General features: G+C 42.6%; 1 protein-coding gene across 1 annotated transcript in view; it reads left to right on the top strand.

The window, feature by feature from the left end:
• ZC3H12B (zinc finger CCCH-type containing 12B) overlaps positions 1-22,090 on the top strand; it is a 339,337-nt gene extending 317,247 nt beyond the window's left edge. Inside the window, exons 5-9 of the mRNA XM_004595199.2 lie at positions 10,363-11,120; positions 16,671-16,810; positions 18,233-18,467; positions 19,137-19,243; positions 20,366-22,090. Of these exons, the coding sequence (XP_004595256.1) occupies positions 10,516-11,120; positions 16,671-16,810; positions 18,233-18,467; positions 19,137-19,243; positions 20,366-21,786 (2,508 nt within the window). The 5' untranslated portion in view covers positions 10,363-10,515 and the 3' untranslated portion in view covers positions 21,787-22,090. The remainder of the gene's footprint in view (positions 1-10,362; positions 11,121-16,670; positions 16,811-18,232; positions 18,468-19,136; positions 19,244-20,365) is intronic.
• Positions 22,091-23,552: the final 1,462 nt, after the last annotated feature.

The raw sequence follows: 23,552 nt of genomic DNA, 5'->3' as shown, positions 1-23,552 counted from the left end.
TCCTTTAGTTACCATATAAATGCTGCTTAAATTTCTAATATTCTTTGCTTACAGAATACTTGTCCACAAAAAAGACTGTATCTTATGCTCATGTTACAATAAATATTCAAAATACACCCCCACGGTCTAAGACATAACACATTATCTTAGTCCATTTTTGGCTGCTGTAACAGAATAACACAGATTAGGCAATGTGTAAACCATAGAAGTTTATTTGGTTTATGGTCCTGAAGGCTGAGAAGTCCTAGCATAAGGTGCTGGTATCTGGAATAGGCCATGGAAAGTTTCCCACCGGCATACATTAGGCATGGGTCAGGAGCAGACCAGGCTGAATCAGTTCATGTCATCCACTGGCAAATCCGATCACCAGAACAGAGTGTGGGATGAGCCGGGTTTGGTTGCGACAAAACCAGTACACATTATGGAATGCCAGGGCGTGGTTGCCTGTACTGGATATGAATGCAGCACCCATCCAGCACACGTGAGATCCAGGAAGGAAGAGGCAGAGCTGGCGGGGGGATTAAGGGGCTGGTCCCCTCGCCAGACAGCTACTCCCACTGGAGAGCGTGGGCTGGGATGGAGACAAACCCGACTAAGCAAGGCTACAACACCTGTGCGCTGCATGTGGACTAGATCAGGGCCGCAGCATCAGCTGGCAGAAGCTGGCACTGGGGACTAATTCTGTCGAGTCAAATCACAGGACCACCTAAAGAGTGCATAAACCGGGACAGAGAGACCTGGGAGGGAAAAAGTGGGTTCCCTCTTCTTGGGTCACTATTCCCGTGGGAGGGCATGAAAACTAGGACGGGGGCTGGGATGGCTAGATAGAGAGGCACTCAACAACATCTGTGAGGGCTGGATGGTTGAGTTGGTTAGATAGAACTAAGCTTTAATACCCATTGACAAGTACAAGAGCCAAATGGGATGGGGGACAGACTGGTCTTCTGCTACACATACTGGCAAACCAGGGTAGGGGGCAGGCCTGGTGGGGGTTATTGTGGGTCGCCCCAACTAGGCTGCAGCTCCCACTGGTTGATGTAAGGGCCGAACCAGACTGGACTGCAACACCCATTGGTTCCAGTGCAACTCGGGACTGAAAACAGAACCAACCCAGCAATTGCAACCACCAGCTGATTGGGGTGATGGACTGTGCCGGGCCCTGTGCTTGCTAGAACATACAAGAAACTAATCTGGGAATACCTCAAAGTATCTTTGGAGATCTCCCCAATCGAACTGCTGGACTCAGAACTCTAACCAAGAAAAGACGGAAGACAGAACAGGACAATCATTCATCTCAGCTATATATTGGCAGCGAAATATGGGGCAAACGGAGATTTTATGATGGACCATATCAATCAGTGGACGACCTCATCGAGCGAAACTGGCAGCGATTCATAACTAGAGAACTATTAACACCACTTGAGCACATATGTCAGAGCATGCCCCACATCCGGGACTCAGGGTGGGCGGGAAACCGGGTGGGGCTTCTCCCTCAATATCTCCCTTTACCTCAAATACATGATGGAAACAATATGGACATAATAGCATTACCCACTTCCCTATCCCCCTGAACCTTTTTTTTTTCTTTTTTTTCTTCTTTTTCCTTTAACTGTAATTAACTATGTAAAGATTGTCAACAACAATACAATAAAATAGATTTTTTAAAAAAAGTGCTGGTATCTGCAAATCTGCACATGACATGACAGGGGCTAAGGAGCAGGTGAGAGACTGAGAGAGGAAAGTGGGATGGACTTACCATTATTATAAGGACCCCACTCTTGCTATAACTAACTCATATAACCCATTCATGAAGGAGAACCCATGATTCAATCACCCACCTAAGGGCCCAAATGGCAATACAGTTTACCACGATGACTAAACTTCAACATGAGTTATATTGATTTTTTCCCTCTGTATGGGCCATAATCTCTTGTTCCTTTGTGTATTTCATAATTTTTTGTTGAAAACATAGCATTTGAAACAACGTTTCAACTCTAAAATCAAATTTCCTCCTCTCCTGAGGGTTTATTTGCTTGCCTGTTTGCTTTTTTCCTCTGTTCTTTCTTGTGTGTAGCCACTAAAGTCTCTGCTTGAAATAGCTTATTTTTTTAGCTACTGATTCAGCAGAAATTTTCTTTAACTATTTTGTACAATCATTCTCCCTCTCTTTGCCCAGAGGCCTTGTAAAAAAGCAAATGACAATGACAACTTTGCCTCCACTTCCTGACTGCTAAAGCCTTAGGGTCATCCATAAACCAGAGAGACTGGGTACTTTTCAGGCTTTTCCTGAACCCCATACACAGTCCTATACAAAGTTACACATCCTTTCAAGATTCTCAGGGAAGTATGAGATCTTTACAAAACCTTCCATCTGACTTTTGTGGTCAGCTTCTTTACTCGAGTTTTTACTAACACCTCAGGAAAATAGGATGTTAAATAGTTGCCTTTAATTACCTTTGTCAAATATCCATGAAGAAAAAGCTATTAATCATGAGTGATCTGTAAATCAGATCAAATAAAGACAAGCCCTGAAAAAGTCAGGTTTTCCAGGGGACTACTAAACAGGCCAAATTGGGGTAACTATGAAGGATGGGATTTTGTGGGAGTTCTAAATTTGTTCTGCTCCCTCTGTTGATCCTAGGCTGCTAGCTCTTCGTGCCTGTGATTCTGAAACCATTGATTTCAAACATCGCCGTGAATCCAGAGAAAGATGATAATAAAACAAAATACCACAAAGTTTCCCATTCTCACCAAGTTCAGTCATTTTTAAAGATACATTTTATTTGAAAGGCAGGGTGACAGAGAAAGAGGAGAGATATAAACAGAGATCTCTTCCACTGGTTCACTCCCCAGATGCCTTCAACAGCCAGGAGTTGCATGCGGCTCTCCCCCATGTGTGGCAGAGGCCCCCACATGCTTAAGCCATCCTCTCATGCTTTCCCAAGTGCAACAGATGGGAGCCAAATGGGAAGTGGAGCAGTCAGGACTCAAACTGGTACTCATATGGATGCTGGCAAAATAGATGGCAACTTAACCCACCACAATATCAGCCCCTGTTTTCGTTGTAGTTGTTTTGAAAAAAAAAATCACTACTTGTATTATTGCAAGCTTTTGGTTAATTTCAAGGGTTGTGGAACTGTTGATTTTAAAAATTTGGCCACGTTCTCTTTACTTTAATGATAGGCAGGTTTCTGGAGGTCTTTTTCTGCCATTCTCTCACATCACTCATAAGTAATATTTCATTATGAAATTATCAAATATTTCATGGCATCAATGCAATTATATGATCTTGGAAATCATTGGAGAGTTATTACTCTACATGATTTTCACCATCTCTAATTTCTGTTGTGCAAAAATTGCTTTCCAACAGGCTAACATTGACAGATTTTTTATTTTTTTTTATAATCTTTACATAGTTGATTAGGGCACAAAGGGTCAAGGGCTACAGGAAAGTGGGTAATACCATTGTTTCCACATTATTATGTTTTTTTTTTCTAGATCTGGATAAGGGGAGAATATAGGGAGAAGCCACACCCAGTCTCCCTCCCATCCCAGGTCCCCGATGCGGGGTATGCTCTGAGGGTGCTGCTCAAGTGGTTTTGATAGTCCAACAGTTCTGAATTACTGCCAATCTCACCATTCCAAACACGATGAAATCTCTCCAGAATCCACTGGCTGACACAGTCTACCCTGCACTTCTCTTCATGGTTGGGGTTCTGAGATCAGCAGTTCAGTTGGGGAGAACCTCAAAGAAACTTCATCTGAGGTGATCCCAGCCTGATTCCTGTGTGTGCATGCAAGTACAGGGTCCAGCAGAGTCCATCTCCCGAATTAGCTCACGCATATGTTGGTGGTTGCAATTGCTGGGTCAGTTCTGTTTCCAGCCCTGTCTTCTCCATGAATCAGTGGGTGTTGCAGTCCAGTCTGATTTTGCCCGCCACGCACTTGACCATCATGCAAACCAGTGGGAGCTGCAGCCTAGTCAGGGTGACTCCCAATAACCCACACCAGACCCAACCGCTGCCCTGGTTACTGTGCTTGCCAGTATGTACAGCAGACTGGTCCAGTCTGTCCCACATCCCACTCAGCTCTTCTACATGTAACATTGATAGATTTTTTTCATGAAATTCTTCCTGAATAATAAATTCCTCACCAAAAAAAAAATCATGTTAACCCAATTCATCATCATACAGGTAAAAACTGGGGCTATGTGTAATTAATTTAAAGTCAAATAGCTTGTGTAATTTTGATCAGGTGAAGGTAGTGGCAAGCTTTTATGGGCATGCTGGAGACTACAGCAGTAAAAGAATAAAGAATTTAATAAAATATTTATTAAAAACCTATCACATATATGGTATGCCAGGTGTTGGGATCAGGGAAAGCAGAGATATAAACATAGATGTGGAAAGTTCTTGCTGTTAGTGGAATGTAGAGTCTACTGGGAGACAGAAACACATTTGTAACAAAGATAAGGAGTGAAGTGGGAGAAAGAGAGGTAGAGAAGCCTGAAAGTATTACTCAGTAATCTTAACCCTACCATCATCTCTCACACCCTCATCTGCCCAGCAAGCCCAGTTTCTCTCCCCTTTCCCTGATGAGCCCTTAGAGCAAGTTCAAATTTCACCTCTCTTGTATTAGTCATCAGAATTGCTTACGCTCACCTTGGCATCTTCTTAGCACTTAAAAACATTGTAAAGGCCTAGGATACTGTTCTATATGTATTTGCTTATATATTTAACTTCTACTACATACAATGTGAGCACCTCACAGAGACTGTGTCTTATGGTTGTAGAACCCTTTGCACTGGCAGCAGTGCTGATCACATAATATGCCAGGAGACAGTGAAAAATCAGAATTTCCAACATCAAAATTGACATAGCAGTTTTATAATGTGAAAAGGCAGCTCTTCGATCTCTCCCTCGTGGCAATGTCATGGAGACACTTTTCAGACCAAAATAACATCATGTTCCAACAGAATAGTTGATAGTGAAGGAATGCAATCTTAGGCCATGGCAACATTTATAGGGGGCAGCTGGTAAAACACTTGAGCAGTTTCCACGTGTTTTACATTTAATTCTCAGGAAAATAATCATTCCCATAGCTAAGAGAGATAGTTTAATTTGCCCAAGATCACACAACTAGTTTTAGTGGAGTTTGGACTAGAATTATGTCCCTGGCTCTCATTCACTACCCTAGTTACTGCTTGTTGTTAAGTAATTCATTTTGCTGTCTACTGTAGCCAATAGTAGCATTATCTTACATTTAAATAATTTTACAGTTTATACCATACTTTTAGTATGCATATTTCTTTTTTTTTAAGATTTATTCATTTTGTTACAAAGTCAGATATACAGAGAGGAGAAGAGACAGAGAGGAAGATCTTCCGTCCGATGATTCACTCCCCAAGTGAGCCGCAACGGGCTGGTGCACGCCAATCCGATGCCGGGAACCAGGAACCTCTTCCAGGTCTCCCATGCGGGTGCAGGGTCCCAAAGCCTTGGGCCGTCCTCGACTGCTTTCCCAGGCCACAAGCAGGGAGCTGGATGGGAAGTGGAGCTGCCTGGATTAGAACCAGTGCCCATATGGGATCCCGGCGTGTGTAAGGTGAGGACTTTAGCTGCTAGGCCACGGCCGCCGGGCCCTAATGTGCATATTTGTATTTGGCCTTCACATCAGTCCTCTCAGCACACAGAGAAGAATACCCCGATAGTCCAAGTGAAGAAACTGAAACTTGGAGTTGAGATGACTGCATAGAGTCCTAGAGCTCTAGAAAGTGGAAGAGAGACCATTTACAGCCAGATCGACTGACTCTAAGTCTGGATGCAGAAAGCTTCTCTCTATACGCAGATGGCTTTTGCTGTTCCTGTGTGAGGCCTTTAATGATCGAAAGCATTCAGGGTTCTGGCCAGCCGAAAGAATGTTCATGTCATACATGGTTGACATAGTATTTAAGATAATACACATGGGATTAGTAATCATTCCTTGCTCCAGATGCTTCTGAAATCCCTTTAAGACTAGGCTTCTCGTTAATTTTACCAGCCACAGAAGTGCAGTTGCTGCTAAGATAGAACAGAATAGCTGTTGAAAAGAGCAAGACATAACTAAGGAAGGAAGGGAAAACAAATAATGTATTGGCTGACACATGGAGAATTAAGACATAAGAATGTGTACTAACCTCTATGACCCCGTACTTCTCTCTGTTCTCTCCTACTCTCATTGGCCTTCCAGTGTATCCCAAATTTCATCCTGGAGATTTGAGGGACTAACCAGACACAAGATGATGACATCATAGTTGAAAGATTGTGGCTGCCTCTCAGAATTGCCCTGATCATTATGCCCTTTCTCACTTTAATTATATGAATATGGAGACAGAAAATAGGATACACTTCATTTCACAATTGGATTGGAGAGAATCAAAAAAAATATCAATATTGTTAACTGAATGGATATTCAGGATGTGTGTATTGCTATTGAAGTTACAAGAATAGCATGATTTGTTTCAAATTTAATGCAAATGTAGGATATCAGAACTACATTTCCCTACAACTTTTGGCTAAAAGTGTCTTAGAGTGGGGGCAAGTAAATTGATGGAAAAGGAGAAGGAGGTGAGGAAGGGGAGAAGTGTAGAGGAGAGAAACTTCAAATGAATGGTAGAAGTGGAAGTGTTCTCTGAAGTAGCTATTTCCTAACAGCTTATCAGTCATCACTGTGGTTAGAGAACACACGTTCACTGTGCATCTACCATAGCAGCGACCATCTCCTATAGCATAGGATGCAGCTTCCCTGCATGAATTTCAACTGAAACTTCTCCAGACCTTACTTATATACAGAAAAAAAAAAAAAAAACAGTAAGTATGTAACCTACACCTTCCTTGTCCTTTCAGAAATAGGTGTTCCTAAGTCTATCAAAACAAACATTCCCAGCCCGCCACAACAGCCCAGGGTCTAAATCCTCAACTTCCACAACCCAGGACCCCACATGGGGGCTGGTTCATGTCCTGGCTTTTCCACTTCCCATCCAGCTCCCTGCTTGTGGCCTGGGAGAGTCAAGGACGGCCCAAAGCCGTCACCCACGTGGCAGACCCGAAAGAAGCTCCTGACTCCTGGTTTGGGATTGGCTCAGCTCCAGCCGTTATAGCTACTTGGAGAGTGAACCAGTGGACAGAAGATCTATCTCTCTGTAGAATCTTGTTCTCCTGTCTATAAATCTGCCTTTCCAGTAAAAATAAATAAATCTTTATAGACAAACACAAAACCATGCATTCCCAAAGGCACACTAATCTAGGGGGTAAGCCATGTGCAGATAATTGATAAATTTGATCTTGACTTGGTTCTTGCTGGCTATCTTTTTCCTACATTATTATTATTGAACTTTTTTTTAACATTTCCAATGAATTCGGCTTATTAGGTATGCCCAGATCTCCACAGAGGATTGTCATTGGTAGACTTAAAAAGACACAAAGTGTAGTTCATACTAGAATCTGAAAACTGAGCTTGGAAAATTTCTGTACATAAATGCAAAATACATGAACTGGGTTTCACAACAAAAAGGTTCGGGGTAGAGAAGAAAATAAAAGACTTTGGACTTTCCTTCTTGGTGAAATACACTGAGGTTACTGTTGGCAGATTTTGCCTGCATCTCTTTGCTCTCTGAGATTTAAATACAAGTTCGAAATCATTGGCTTAAGCAGATTAAAGGTAAGTTCTGTACCTATGACATGTGGCATATAATACCCAAACTCTTAGTTTTGGAAAAAATATTATATATGTATTTTTTTCATTTGATTAATGTGGTTTTCCAAAGAATGCCAGTCTTTAATGTATTCATTTGTGATTGTTTTTCAATTCACTAACAATGAAAGATAAAAACGCTTTTCAGGGCCCGGCGGCATGGCCTAGCAGCTAAAGTCCTCGCCTTACACACGCCGGGATCCCATATGGGCGCTGGTTCTAATCCTGGCAGCTCCACTTCCCATCCAGCTCCCTGCTTGTGGCCTGGGAAAGCAGTTGAGGACGGCCCAATGCATTGGGACCCTGCACCGGCGTGGGAGACCTGGAAGAGGTTCCTGGTTCCCGGCATTGGATTGGCACGTACAGGCCCGTTGCGGCTCACTTGGGGAGTGAAACATCGGATGGAAGATCTTCCTCTCTGTCTCTCCTCCTCTGTGTATATCTGGCTTTCCAATAACAATAAAAATCTTTAAAAAAAAAAAACGCTTTTCCATATCTGACATAAATTATGGCTAGAACATCATCTTTTGAACAATCTCTCCCCATTCTCCTTCCTTTTTGAGCAAAAGTAGCTATTTTCCTTTCACCATCTTCAATGATCAATTTTTTTTTCGCCAAAAAAAGGAAATTGTCCTTAATTCTCTCTGGTAATTAATATTCCCTTTAACATGGCCTATTTTAATGCAAATTGAGTTGACTTTCTTCTTTTGTTTACTAATGAAAATAAATAAAGGACACTGCGAATCCACTCAGGAGTGTGCACAACACTACGTTCCGATGTGGAACCCTTAACAGCCTGCTGCTGCTGTCTGAAAGCAGTTCTTCCGATTGTCTAGACTCCCTAGTAGATGGGACTCCTATGCTCTTCCAGAGTGGATTTCAACCTTAGTAAAAGAATCTGGTGGCATAAAATCTGGACACACTTCCCTGGCAGAAAGGAAGAAAGAGTCCTTTTCCAGGATACCATGTGCGAACATGTGGGTGCACACACACACACACACACACACACACACACACACACACATTTGTATGTATATATTCCTACATCCTAGTGAAATGTGGTTTCTCCTTTTTCAAGTTGTGGTAGTATACACACAATTTTAGTTCAGTTGTGTGTGTGTGCACATCTGGGTATGGAGAGAACTACCACTACTGAAATTCATATGAGTAAAATTGTTGGAATTAGTTGCCGACACTGTGGTGCAATGGGCTAAGTTCTCTCTGCAGTAGCAGCGTACAGTGTGGGCACTGGTTCCAGTCCCAGCTGCTCTTCACCTAATCCAGCTTTTGCTAATGCGCCTGAGAATATAGCGGAGAACGGCCCAAATCCTTAGGATCTGGCAACCACAAGGAAGACCTGGAAAAGGTCAGTGTGGGCCTCTCTCTCTAGTTCTAACTTTTTAAAAAAATATATTTATTTATGTTTATTGGAAAGTTATAGATAGGAGAGACAGAAAGATCTTGTAACTGCTGGTTTACTCCTCAAATGGCCACAATGGCTGGAGCTGAGCTGTTCTGATGCCAGTAGCCGGCTTGTTCCAGGTCTCCCACGTGGGTGCAGGGGCCCAAGGCATTGGGACATCATCTGCTGCTTTCCCAGGCCACAAGCAGGGAGCTGCATGGGAAGTGGAGGAGCTGGGACAGGAACCAACATCCATATGTTATCCTGGCATTTGGAGGTGGAGGATTAACCAATTGAGCCACTGTAACAGGCCCATAGTTCTGCTTTTCTTTTTTTTTTTTTAAGATTTATTTATTTTTATTACAAAGTCAGATATACAGAGAGGAGGAGAGACAGAGAGGAAGATCTTCCATCCGATGTTTCACTCCCCAAGTGAGCCGCAACGGGCCGGTGCGCGCCAATCCGATGCTGGGAACCAGGAACCTCTTCCAGGTCTCCCACGCGGGTGCAGGGTCCCAAAGCCTTGGGCCGTCCTCAACTGCTTTCCCAGGCCACAAGCAGGGAGCTGGATGGGAAGTGGAGCTGCCGGGATTAGAACTGGCGCCCATATGGGATCCCGGCGTGTGTAAGGCGAGGACTTTAGCCTCTAGGCCATGCTGCCGGGCCCAATAGTTCTGCTTTTCAAATAAATCTTTTAAAAATGTATTTGAATTAACTTTGTATATTTTTTCTTGGGATCTTTTGTTTCTTTTTTCCATCATCATCATCATTATTATTATTATTACATGGTACAGTTCCATATGCTCTGGGATTCTACTTACCACCTCCCCAAATCCCCCCCACTAATTTCCTTTATATTATTGCTATAGTATAGTTCTTCATACACAGTCATATGTCCATCATTGCGGGCATGGACAACGGCAGAGAGTCCAGCATCTTATTGTCAAGATATAGTAAACAGTTTCATTGGGAATCCATCTTTGACCTGGAGGTAGAAATGCATATTGCATTGTATCCTCACATCTGGATATTATATTCTCCATTACACAGTTCCTATACATCCCCTTACATGAAAAGCCACAAAACAAAATCGACTTTTTGTATTGTTAATGTCAGATGAGATTATATAGAGTAAGAAGAGAAATGAAAATGTTATTTAGAAAGAAACCTTTAAAATTCTTTTTCAGAACTTTCTTAAACATGGTTGCGGCATGTGTGCTTATTTGTAGGGACTGGTAACATCGGAACGTAACAAACCAGAAAAACAAAACCGTGCACCATTGCCACCACATTTTCTTATAGAGGAATGCCACTCTATGTGGATCCCAAGCAGGCTAAAAAGAAAAAGAACTGATTAGACCTCAGACTGCCCACTGAACGGGATGACGGCCACAGCTGCGGTGGAGACACCAAAAATGGACAAGAGTGCCTCCAAGGAAGAGAAACAACAGCCTAAGCAGGACAGCACGGAGCAGGGCAATGCTGACCCTGAAGAGTGGATGAGCTCTGAGAGTGACCATGAGCAGGTGACCCTGAAAGGCGGTAACACCACCACCTGCCAACCTAAAGATGGCCAACTGAAGAGGAAGGAGTTGCCCTCCAAGCCCCACCGCCAACTCTGCCGATCACCCTGCCTGGATCGCCCAAGTTTCTCCCAGAGCAGCATTTTACAGGATAGCAAGCTCGACTTGGAGAAAGAATACCAAGCCAAGATGGATTTCGCTCTGAAGCTGGGCTATGCAGAGGAACAGATTCAATCAGTACTGCACAAGCTGGGACCAGAATCACTTATTAATGATGTCTTGGCAGAGCTTGTCAGACTTGGCAACAAAGGTGATTCCGAAGGGCAGGTCAACCTGACTCTGGTAGTGCCTCGTGGGTCCAGCTCCAGAGAAATTCCAAGCCCTGAATTATCTCTTGAAGATGAAATTGACAGCAGTGATAATCTGAGGCCAATTGTCATTGATGGAAGCAACGTGGCAATGAGGTAAGCCTGCTATATTCTTTCGCTTTTGTAAAAACTGTCTTGAGCTCATAGAAATTGCCTTGTCTTTTCTTTCAAAGCACTACAAATGACCATGAGTTGTCCCTTGTAGCTTGATTTTTTTTTTTGGGGGGGGGGGAGGCAAACAGAGACAGAAATGATCCTGACCTCACCTTTCCTCTCTCTTGAAATTGCTACCAATGTATTTTTCAAGAGTTCTATGGGCAGCTTACACGTTGGTGAGCCTTCAGAGGAGATAGAGCTATTTCAGCTTTGTGCTTCCGAGGGGTCTGCTATCTCAGGCCTACTGAACTAATCATCTTGAAAATGATGCCATCTCTTGGGGACTTACTGAGGAACTTTCAGCAACTCGCAGTGTCATACTAACACATTGGGACCCCTTTGGCTGACTTTAAAACTCTTCGTGACCTGGCATTTCCCACTTCCCCTTTGCTCTCATTTCTAACACCTGTTGTCGTCTCCATGCTCATCAGCCTGTTTAATAGTTTCCATGCAAAATTATGCTCATTCCTACCCCCTCTGTGTTCATGTTGTTTCCCGACCTAGAAAGGACCTTTTTATTTCTGCTATCATCAACATACACCATCTCAGGACTGGTATTTGGTGCATATTGAGATGTCACTTGGGGCACGTGCATCCTGTGTTGGAGTTCTGGGGTCTAGCCCTGGCTCTGCTTCCAATTCCAGCAAACGAAATATTCATCTCTGTCTCTGTCTCTCTGTGTTTCAAATAAAATGACAAAAAATAATTGTTAAAAAAACAGATAACACTGCCAGAATGGAATAATTAGGTCCATTTTGTTTTCATGTGAGGAGACTCAGATTCAGAGGAATTAACTACCCTGAGTCACAGAGTTCATAAGTGGCAAAGCTTGGACTAAAGCCCAAATCTGACTCCAGAACTCTTTTGACAATGTATGTGACTATTAGTGTTATTGAAACTGTTTAGTATCTCTGCTGTACCAAAGAATACATGTGCAAATTTCATTTTTCAAATATTTTAAATCATAACAACATCATCATTAAATATGCCCAAATATACTAGACATCCTTCCTGCTTTAGTGAGGGGAAACCAGAGGCACAGTAACAAGAAAAGGACCTGCAGACAATATTCAGAATCAAAATGATGCAATGGACCAGTAAAAAGCAGAGAAAGGGGGCTGATTAAGCCATACCTTGAAATTGGTGATGCTAGCAAATTATATGGGTGTTGGCTTGAGTCCTTGCTGCTCAGCTTCAAATCCAGCTCCTTGCTGATGTGACTGGAGAAGCAGTGCTTGGCAGCATGCATCCACGTGGGAGAACCAGATGGAATTTTCAGCCTTGACCTGGCCCTGCCCCAACCATTGGGGTCATTTGGAAATGAAGCAGCAGATGGACGATCTTTCTCTCTCCATTTCCATTCTGCCCCCTTGAAATAGATTTTATTTTTTTTTCAAAAGTATCTCTGCTTTAGGCATAAGCCAGTGATTCCTTTTAAATATTTTATTTATTTATTTTTAAAGATGGGGTAATAGAGAGGAGACACAGAAAGAGACTTTCTCTCCACTGGTTCATTCCTCAAATGCTGGGCCAGGATGAAGCTAGGAACCAGGAGCTTCATCCGGATCTCCCAAATGAGTGTCAACAGTACTTGGGCCATCTGCTGCTGCTTTTTCAGGCACATTAGCAAGGAGCTGCATTGAGAGTGAGGCAGCTGGGACACAAACTGGCACTCAAGGGATGCCAACACCACAGTCAGCAGCTCAACCCACTGTGTCATAATGCTTGCCCCATCAAGGTGATTGTTGAGGGAAAGGGGTACCAGATCTGTCCAGCTCAATCTCTTCCCAGAACAGTCTAGATCAGACATGTTTCCCAAAGCCTGCCTTTCTTTAAGGATGTGTGTTTTTGGAATTGCGTATATGTATTTTGGAATGAGAAGAGGATGACCCAAGACCTTGGGCCTCAGCCCCGGTGTGGGAGACCCAGAAGACGCTTGTGACTCCTGGCTTCCGATCAGCTTGGCTCCAGCCGGGGTGGCCATTTAGGGACTGAAGCAGCAGAGAGAAAATCTTTCTGTCTTGCCTTCCCTCTATAAATCTGTCTTTCCAATAAAAGTAAGTAAATCCTTAAAAAAAAAAGTTTACGTATTTTACTTGAAAGTCAGAATAACAGAGAGAGAGAAATCCTCCATCTGCTGGTTCACTCCCCAAAAGGCCAGAGCTGGACCAGTGCAAACCCAGGAGAAGAGTTTCTTCTGGGTTTCCTATGTGGGTGCAGGAGCCCAAGGACTTGAGGCATCCTCCGTTGCTTTCCAAGGCCATTCACAGGGAGCTGGAGGGAAAGTGGAGCCACCAGAATGCGAAATGACGCCCATACAGGATGCCAACAGCACAGGTGAAGGACCACCCCATTATCCCACTGTGCCAGCTTCAGTTCTTTTGCCTTTTGTTAAAAAATAAGTGGAACAGTTAAGAGCTTTATCACTCAGGTTTTCAACTTATCAAGTCTGTCAATAGCAATCATACTGACAGGAGGATAAACTTTTGTCTCCTGCATGGCAGGAACTCTGTTAAACTAAAAGTACCTTACATGATTTACAAAAAGTAAGAGGTACTAAAGTAAATCTTTGAAAAATTAGCAAAAAAAAAATCATCCATCAGTCTTATTTTTAGAGAGTCTTAAACTCCATCTTAAGATGGTATATAGTGTATAGTGGACCACATGCTGTTTTAAAAATTGCTTATATGTCCCTGATAGCCTCTTGTTCTTGTCTCAGTTCCTTATGAATTTTATTTATTCTGTAATCACATTTCACATGTCAAAATACAGTATTAGAGTCAGCTTATGAACTTGTTACTGCTGTTAATGTAAACTTGGCTTGTTTTTCCTGATTAGTTAACTATAACTTTATCATGCAATTGATATTTCTTAGGCAAACTACATTTTGCCATCTGCTGTTCTTCAGCCTGCTGGATGAGTCTGTTCATAGTATGATACTCTGCCTTTGAAGGCATTAACATTTGCACTAATGGGATAACTGATTCACATATTGTAATTAGGCTATGATACATGCTAAAGGATACATTCATTCTAAAATCTGTCTGCCTCTGGAAAGAAAAAACTCCACTGCAAAGGATTGCAGACTTTGAAATATGAATGCTACCATATTCTATGTTATGTCTGTAAGGAGTTCAAATATTTGAACCCTACTGGAAAAAATGATGGAGGGGGAGTCACTAATCCATCTACCATTTAGAATTCGGTTTGGGAACCTGAATCATGACATGTTTCTAAGTCAGTTTATAAGACACAGTGAGCTGTAGTATCACTGACACACTCTGTGACTTGCAGGTCCTAACATGTTTCGCCTTTTCAAGACTATAAAAACACATTTTATATCTTTGTTGGGGGGGGGGATGGCAAGTCATTTGAAAACATTACTTTCTTATTTCTTAAAAATCAATTCATTCTTTAAATATTCATTGGGCACTAAACTTAGCATACGAGGTCCTTGTATAGGTCTTTATTACCACCTAGACAAATACGTTTAAAATACTCTATGGTGCTTATTGGATATTTCATTTTGTGTCTCATGGAATGCTCTAAGGTCAACATTTTAACGTATTTTTATTAAAATACTTTAGGTTTGTTATTTAACAATTCCCTATGTGTTTAGAAATTATGTAAAAATATAAATGCATCAAAACATGAGCAGTGTTTGTGGGTGGCAGTGAAACAGTGGGACCTTGAAGGTTTTTTCTTCATAATGTATGTATTTTCCACATTTTATACAATGTGAATGTATTCAATAACAATACACATTTGTAATGATGCAAATATCTTTAGAAGAAAGAATTTGATACTGTCAGATATAAAATTGAAGTATGCAGCAACAAATCAAAGTCGTGCATTTTTTTTCTAAGGTTAGACGTTTGAAAGAAGATGACACTTTATAGCACTACAAAGCCAAACAAAATTTCCCTTCTAATGACGATTCTGGTGACTTTCTCAAGTGACATTATTTTTTTATATTTACCATCACTGTAGGAGTGGGAAAAATCATACCTGGCTGACTTTCCCACCTGTTTAATGTTGTCTTAGTCCAGTATTAGTCCTTTGAACACTGTGGGCTTGCCCAGTTGCTCCATGGTTCAAATTTTAAAAGCAACCAGTGGTAGCTATCTCAGATGTATTATCAGTGAAATATATTTTCCCTTAAAATTTTCTGTAGAGAAGTGTAATTTCTGTGTGGCACTCACTGGGGACTTTTTTTTTTTAATTATTTGAAGGACAGCGTGACAGTCTCTGTGTATCTCCTTTTCTCTCATTCTGCCTTTCAACTAAATACTTTTTTAGAATTTTTAAAATTTTTATTGTACTCTTATGTTTGCAGGTGTCTATTCCTTTTGTAAGTAATTGTGACAGAATTTTCTCCTTTTATGTCATGTTCTGATGATAAAAGAAACACATGAATTGTATAGGAAATTTTGTGATTGATAATTCTGCCACATAGAATAACAATTTCATTAATATTTTGTTGTGATTATTTCTTTTTAGAAAAGATTTATTTATTTTTATTGGAAAGGCAGATGCACAGAGAGGAGAGATAGAAAGATCTTCCATCCACTGGTTCACTCCCCAAGTAGCTCTGACAGCCAGAGCTGAGCCACTCTGAAGCCAGGAGCCTGGAGCTGCTTCCAGGTCTCTCATGATGGTGCAGGGTCCCAAGGCTTTGGGCCATCCTCCACTGCTTTCTCAGGCCACAAGCAGGGAGCCAGATGGAAGTGGAGTAGCCAGGGCAGCAACTGGTGCCCATGTGGAATCCCGGCACATGCAAGGAGAAGATTTAACATCAGAGCTTATAAGCATTGAGTTGTGCTTATTTCTAATATCTTTTCAATGCTTTCTTCTGCAAAATTAGGATTATGATATTTATATTTACACACATTTCTATATCCTCTTTTTCTTTTATAATTACATTGTATTTTCCACACCTTGAATTTTCAAGAATTTTTGTTAGTGTATTATATTTAATTAAATGTACATGCATGATAAACATTTTGAGAGAATCTGATGGGCAAGAATTGTTCTGCAGAGTATTAGGCTGCCCCTTCTGATTTCCACATCTAGTGTCAGAGGGCCTGGCTTCTGTCTGTCCTCTTCAGATTCAGCTTCCTGCTAGTTTACCCCTGGGAGACATCAGATGATGGCTCATGTACTTGTGTCCCTGCCACTCACCCATGTGGGAGATCCAGATGGAGTTACTGGCTGCTGCCTTTTAGGCAGGAATTTGGAGGGTGAACCAACAAAGGATCCTTCTCTCTCTCTGAAAAAAATTAATAAACTAAAAAATCATTTTGATTTGCTCCTTTAAAAAACATGTTCTTTGTCATCATTGAGAAATCATTTGTTGTTGAACTTTTGATACCAAAAAAAAAAAAAAAAAAAAAAAAACCACCTTATTTGGGGGCTTTTTTTTTTTTTTTTTTTTTTTTTTTTTTTGCCTACTGTCAGTCCTTTTTCCTCTTATTCTCTGCTTTTCTAAAGCCATGGAAATAAAGAAGAATTCTCCTGCCGAGGAATACAACTTGCTGTGGACTGGTTTTTAGATAAAGGTCATAAAGATATTACTGTATTCGTGCCTGCGTGGAGAAAGGAGCAGTCCCGCCCTGATGCACCAATTACAGGTACTGTTCTCATTGGGAGGCAAAGCCAGAAAGATCATTTGCAGGAAGGGCTGATGGCACCAATTTAGCTAAAATTTCTTTTCTAAATAGTCAAGAATATGTAAAATATCTTTCATTAAGCTTATTTTTGATAATGTGATCCAGAGAGACCCATCGTTGTGGTATATGACAGTTAAATAAAAGCAGCGTCAAGTCAGCAAAGCAAAAAGGCCTGTAGTTGAAAAGGAGTGCTTTTCTGCCTGGCATAGATTCAGACTAAACGGGGATTAGCTGACAATGAAAAGGAAGCCATTTCTCGAGGGACTATGGAAACCATGCTAGACAATAGGTCTCATTCTGTACAGAGAAATGTGAGGCTCGCAATTAGGGAGTGGAATCAAGAGCAAAGGCCCACGGAAGTCACAGCTGACTAAAGCATGATGCAGAGTAGACCCCAATAACCTAGGAAAAAGGATATTTTTCAGGTCCCATGGAAATATTTTTATTTTCTTTTCACATCAAACGGAAAAAGAAAGGAATATGATAATGGTGAATTTGTAGTGATGTATTTGCTGGACTATATTTGGATTTATACCAATATAATTGTGACATGCAAAGTTTAACATTTCCTTATGAAAGAAGGGGATCACAAGGCCAAAAATGTCTTTTCAAAAGTCCTCAACACTCAGTATGTGGTCCTAATGGGCAGTAAGACTGTGACAGCTACTTTGAACAGTATATGAAAAATACGTTCATTGCAACATTCAAGGGCTCACAGATGCCAGTCTTCTGCGTATCAGCTCTTCCCTGATGTGCCTAATGGTAAAGTCCAGTGACTGGCTGCCTGGACTGTGTGTAGAACTGTCTGGCTTCTGCCCAGCAAGGTTCTAAGCCTGAGCCTGAGTGTGGATTCTGGCCAAGCTCAAGCCCAGCCAGCAAATTTCTTTTCTTGCCAATTAGAAGGCCCAAAAGAAAGGGGTTCAACACAACAGCTATAGCTTGATGTTTTACCTTAATGTTGGCCTTCCTTCAGGCAGAAGCCAAAATTCTAAGTCCATTGGAGTGATGCTTCACTCTCCTAACAGACACAGCTTCAGCATACCCGCCCATTGGCTTCAACAGCCAGCAAGCTGGGGCTTTGGCCAAAGGGCAAAATAAGTATCAAGAATGCTAGAATATCAGTTGTACTTTTCAGTCTTCATGATAGTTTTTAAAAGTTAGGTGCCCTTGAGTTCAGTTCCCTCATATTATTAAAAAGATGTCCAAAGAAGGTGACTTGCCCAAGGTCACGATGCAGTTTGGTGTTATAGCTGCAAGGGGAGCCCACTTTATAAGGCCAAACATTTTCCTTTACTATAAAGTTTTGTATTTTTTTTCAAATACAAGGATAAGACTGCTAATTTGATAGTTTCTACTCTGTGGCATATAATCATATTTCAACAGATCAAGATGTTCTACGGAAACTGGAAAAGGAAAAGATTCTTGTCTTCACACCATCGCGAAGGGTCCAAGGCAGGAGGGTTGTCTGCTATGATGACCGGTTCATAGTCAAACTGGCTTTTGATTCTGATGGCATAATTGTGTCCAACGATAACTACCGAGACCTTCAAGTTGAAAAGCCAGAATGGAAGAAGTTCATCGAAGAGCGGTTGCTGATGTATTCTTTTGTGAATGACAAGTGCGTTTCTTTCGAGTAGGCTCTGAATAATAAGCCTCTATCCAAGTTACCAGTAGGAATAGATTTCATGTTATTTCAATAAAAATTTACTGAACACTTACTGTGTACCATGCATTATGCTGGTTGCCATGGAAATAAAAGGCTGAATGAGAAACAGGACTCACTTTTAAAAGGCTGAAAGTATAGGGTGGGGGAAGAAACCCCCACAATGTGTTGTGATAAGTGCTCCAGTTAAAGTATTTTCTTGTTAATTGCTGTGTCTACAGGAGGTTTTAGAAAAAGACCTCCCAGAGATAACATTTCAGAGGAAGCTCACAGACAGAGCAAAGGGGGCTGCTGGGCGTGACAGAGGAAAGGGACAACATGAATAAAGCTATGAAGTGGCGTGTTGAGGGAACAAGCAGGCACACTGGTACTGCTGGGACACACTCACATGGAAGAATAATGCAGAGGGAAATAATTCTTTCTGTGTGATCAGGTGGTAACAAAAGGAAGAACAGCTGGCCTAACACCCCCCCCCCCAAAAAAAAAAGCCAGCCTTGAGGCAGGAGGGCCCATGAAAAAGCCGTGACAACAGTACAGGCAAGAACTAATGAAAATCTGACATCCTGGTAAGGGGCTTGTGGCAACAGAAGGGAAGACATTGACCCCTTGCTTGCTTGCTTTCAGATTTATGCCTCCAGATGATCCTTTAGGACGCCATGGCCCAAGCCTTGAAAATTTCCTAAGAAAGAGACCTGTCGTTCCTGAGCATAAGAAGCAACCATGTCCTTATGGTGAGTACCTGGGTGCAGAACTCAGTTCTGTACTAAGGGAAACATAAGGACTCCGTGGATACTTTTCTCTCCCAGTTTCCCTTTCAGATGGGAAATTCTGCTTCGTCCACTTTCTGTGAGTTACGGTTTGTGTCTTTATGCACTCTCAGTAGGCATTTAAAGAGAACTCCTTGAAACTGTACGAGGAAGAGGTATCTAGAATCAAAGGGAGAATTAGGTGTCACTTGCTAAGGTGACATATGTGCTCCAGCTGCCTAAGTCTTGAGAGATGTTGCAGGGTCTGTGAACACAGAGAGTAATGCTAAACTGCGTTTGAGCCCAAGAATGTGTCTGTTAGGCAGCTGACTTGCACTTTCTGCCAACTAAAAATACAGTTTCCTTCTGATCTATACTTTGCCACTTCACTTCCAAAATTAACTTCTTTAAAAAAAAAAAAAAAAAAAAAAACCCTCTTCCAGAGTGTTCTTGTGCTCGTAACCAAATCCCTCTGACACATGAAAGAAACACGGGCTGGTGGGTCTGAGGCTACTTTGGACATTGGCTCTTTGGAGATAATCACTTTTTTTATGTTGAATTTTGCTTTTGTCCTCAACTAACATTTAAAACAGATTTGCATGTTATCTCATTGAATCTTTACAAAACCACCCTATAATATAGGCCTGATTATGAACCCTGTGTACAGAAGAGAAAAATGAGTCACTGGCCAAGGTCACGGGGTTAGTAAGGGACATAGCTGGAACTGAACCTCAGGTTTGCCTGGCCTCCAAACCTGTGCTCATTTACACTGCACCACGCTGCCTTCGGTTGTTCATCGGCACCTCAGCGTGCAGGCTATGCTGAAGCCAAGCAGTATGTCACTGAACAATCCAGGCTGTTCCACTGCTCAGCTCTTAGCTTGGATACTGCAAGTTCCTCTGCAGCTTTCCACCTCTCCCCCAACCCTTGCAGTGTGTGATGCCTCCTTGTTGTTGTCTGTCTCTCACCTTTGTGGAAAGTTGATTTTCTGCTTCAGTCCCACACAGTATAACACTAGCCTGAGTGACCAGATTGCTATGACAGTTTCTGGCACAGAGGGTTGCACACTATGAGAGAAAGTCTTACTCCAAGGCATTATTTTTTCAGGCAAAAAATGCACCTACGGCCACAAGTGCAAATACTACCACCCGGAGCGGGCCAACCAACCGCAGCGTTCGGTGGCTGATGAGCTCCGCATCAGTGCCAAACTGTCCACAGTGAAAACCATGAGCGAAGGTACCCTGGCCAAGTGTGGCACAGGGATGTCTAGTGCCAAAGGTGAGATAACCTCAGAGGTCAAACGGGTGGCCCCCAAGCGCCAATCCGATCCCAGCATCCGGTCTGTGGCTGTGGAGCCTGAGGAATGGCTGTCCATTGCCCGTAAGCCTGAGGCCAGCTCTGTCCCCTCGCTTGTGACCGCCCTAAGTGTCCCCACACTCCCACCCCCCAAAAGCCATGCAGTGGGTGCGCTCAACACCCGTTCGGCCAGCAGCCCAGTACCAGGATCCTCCCATTTCCCACACCAGAAGGCCTCACTGGAGCACATGGCAAGCATGCAGTATCCTCCCATCCTCGTTACCAACAGCCATGGGACCCCTATTAGCTATGCTGAGCAATACCCAAAGTTTGAGTCCATGGGGGACCATGGCTACTATTCAATGTTAGGTGATTTTTCCAAGTTAAACATCAACAGCATGCATAATCGAGAGTACTACATGGCTGAAGCAGACCGGGGGCTGTATGCCCGGAATCCCAACCTCTGCCCAGACAGCCGCATGAGCCATACCAGGAACGACAACTATTCCTCCTACAACAATCTGTACTTGGCTGTAGCTGATGCCCATTCTGAAGGCAGTTTGAAGTTGCACCGCTCAGCATCTCAGAACCGACTGCAGCCCTTCCCTCATGGTTACCATGAAGCCTTAACACGAGTGCAGAGTTATGGCCCAGAGGATTCTAAGCAGGCCCCTCACAAGCAGTCAGTCCCACACTTAGCTCTGCATGCCCAGCACCCAGCAACTGGCACACGCTCCAGCTGTCCAGGAGACTACGCCATGCCTCCCAATATCCATCCCGGGGTACCTCCCCAGCCAGGCCGGGCCCTGGTGATGACACGGATGGACAGCATCTCTGACTCACGCCTCTATGAGAGCAACCCCATGAGGCAAAGACGACCTCCTCTGTGCCGGGAACAGCACGCCAGCTGGGACCCACTGCCCTGTGCAGCTGACTCCTATGGCTACCACTCCTATCCCTTGAGTAACAGCCTCATGCAACCGTGTTATGAGCCAGTCATGGTACGCAGCGTCCCCGAAAAGATGGAGCAGCTTTGGAGGAATCCATGGGTTGGAATGTGCAATGATTCCAGGGAGCATATGATCCCAGAGCACCAGTATCAGACCTACAAGAACCTCTGCAATATCTTCCCTCCCAACATTGTCCTTGCAGTGATGGAGAAGAATCCCCACACAGCAGATGCCCAGCAACTGGCAGCCCTGATTGTTGCTAAGCTTAGGGCTGCACGTTGACATGACACAGTACTCGGTCCTTGCTAGAAGTAGGATTATTAATACTTCAAATACACTAATACTCTGATAATAGTAACTAATCATTTGTGTGGCACTTGCCGAGTTACAGAGTATTTACATCATTTAAGTGCATAACAACCCTGTGAGGTAGGTCTTGTCAACATCCTATGTTATAGAGCAGGGAGCTGAAGCTCAGAGAGATTGACTTGCCAGTCACGCTGCTAGCAGATGACTTAAGTCACACACCCAAGTCCTCTGACAAGTCCCAGGACCTTTTTGCACTGCACCACACAGGTAATGGAGGACAAAGCCCAGGGCGGGTGGGCGGGGGTTGGGGGAAGGAGGGGAGGCCTAAATGCAAGAAATCCCAAGGGATTCCATTACCAGCATTTCTTAGTCACACATTCTGTACTGCAAAGTGTGAATAATATATCCAGTTTAGAAAGCAAAAGCATCAGGTTCAGGTTGTATATTAACCTTTTCGGTTTCTTAATAGGAATTGCTGAAGCTATTTAAAAGCAATTGCTTCCTTCTGCATGGATATCTGATCATTCAATATCTTTATTAAGCAAGATATAGGGTCACTATAGAGGCTTCTAGAGCTTTCTCGAAAACCTATTCTTAGCAATTATATTGCATGTATGAATGTATATATTTGAGATGTGTGCATACCTCTTGTGTCAACTTTTATATAGTGATAACGAGAAGATAGGCTCTAAACAGTCCTTAGTCTATAATTGTATAGGACATGAATCTGACTTGATGACCTTACATTTCATAGTTTCACTAGTTTTGAAAGTGAAAGTACACGCCAATATTTGAACATTGCTTTCTTAGGCGCCACAGCAAACCAGATGTTTCCTTTGCACTTCTCACTGGCCAGCCAACATTTACCAACAGTTCCTAGTTTCCAAGTCTCTTCACCTCAGTCAATGAGGGGTCAGGTTGCAGCCTTCTGCAGAGGAACTGAATCATAGTACATGTGCATGCTACACGAGCACAGAAGAGTTTGACCAGGACCAAAGGATTTACCACCAGAGGTCACTCACCTTTTCCCGGGGAGATGGCCAAACTCACATGGCATTAAATGGTGAATACTAAAGCTTCACTCAAGGAGGGACCAATGGATGCTTTCTGGACTTCTGATCTATGCAGTATTCAACACCACAGGATGAAATGTAGTGGAGGACAGTGCATAGCCATGTAATCCACTTTTCTCCTACTGTCCACCCTCTGGGCAATAAGGTCAATTATTGGTGGAGCAGAATTTCTTTAGGAAACAAAACAAACAAAAAACCAGGGGATTTTCTAGGTAGAAAAAGCAGCTTCCGGGATGCTGCATCTTTGCTAATAGCTGGCTCAGTTGTGCACTTCAAATCCCCGCAGAGGGTGCACTTGCTATTAGGTAATTCTTAGATCTGCTACTAAAGAGGAAAGGCCTCAGGTTGAGAGGCATCATTTGCGCAACTTGTCTCTTGCTCAGGGTGGGAAACTTTGTAGCTAAGTGCCTCTAGAAGAGGTATTTCTTGTTTATTTTTTTTTTTTCAAGCTGCACTAAATGAACCCCCTTTTTGAACCCATTGTATATTTCAACATTTTCAACCATGACCAGCTCACTATTTCTTGAGCTAGAACTTGCTAAGTTCTATGGTGGTATTCTTTTTTTTCTTTCATGAAAGTTGAGAAGGCCTGGTCTTGGCCTTTGTTTCTTCATGAGAAAGTGTGACACTGCCTATTAAATGTTTCTTACTGTGAAACACTCTGAA

Source organism: Ochotona princeps, chromosome X (assembly GCF_030435755.1).
Source record: "Ochotona princeps isolate mOchPri1 chromosome X, mOchPri1.hap1, whole genome shotgun sequence".
NCBI lineage: Eukaryota > Metazoa > Chordata > Mammalia > Lagomorpha > Ochotonidae > Ochotona > Ochotona princeps.
This window is presented reverse-complemented; position numbering and strand designations above follow the sequence as displayed.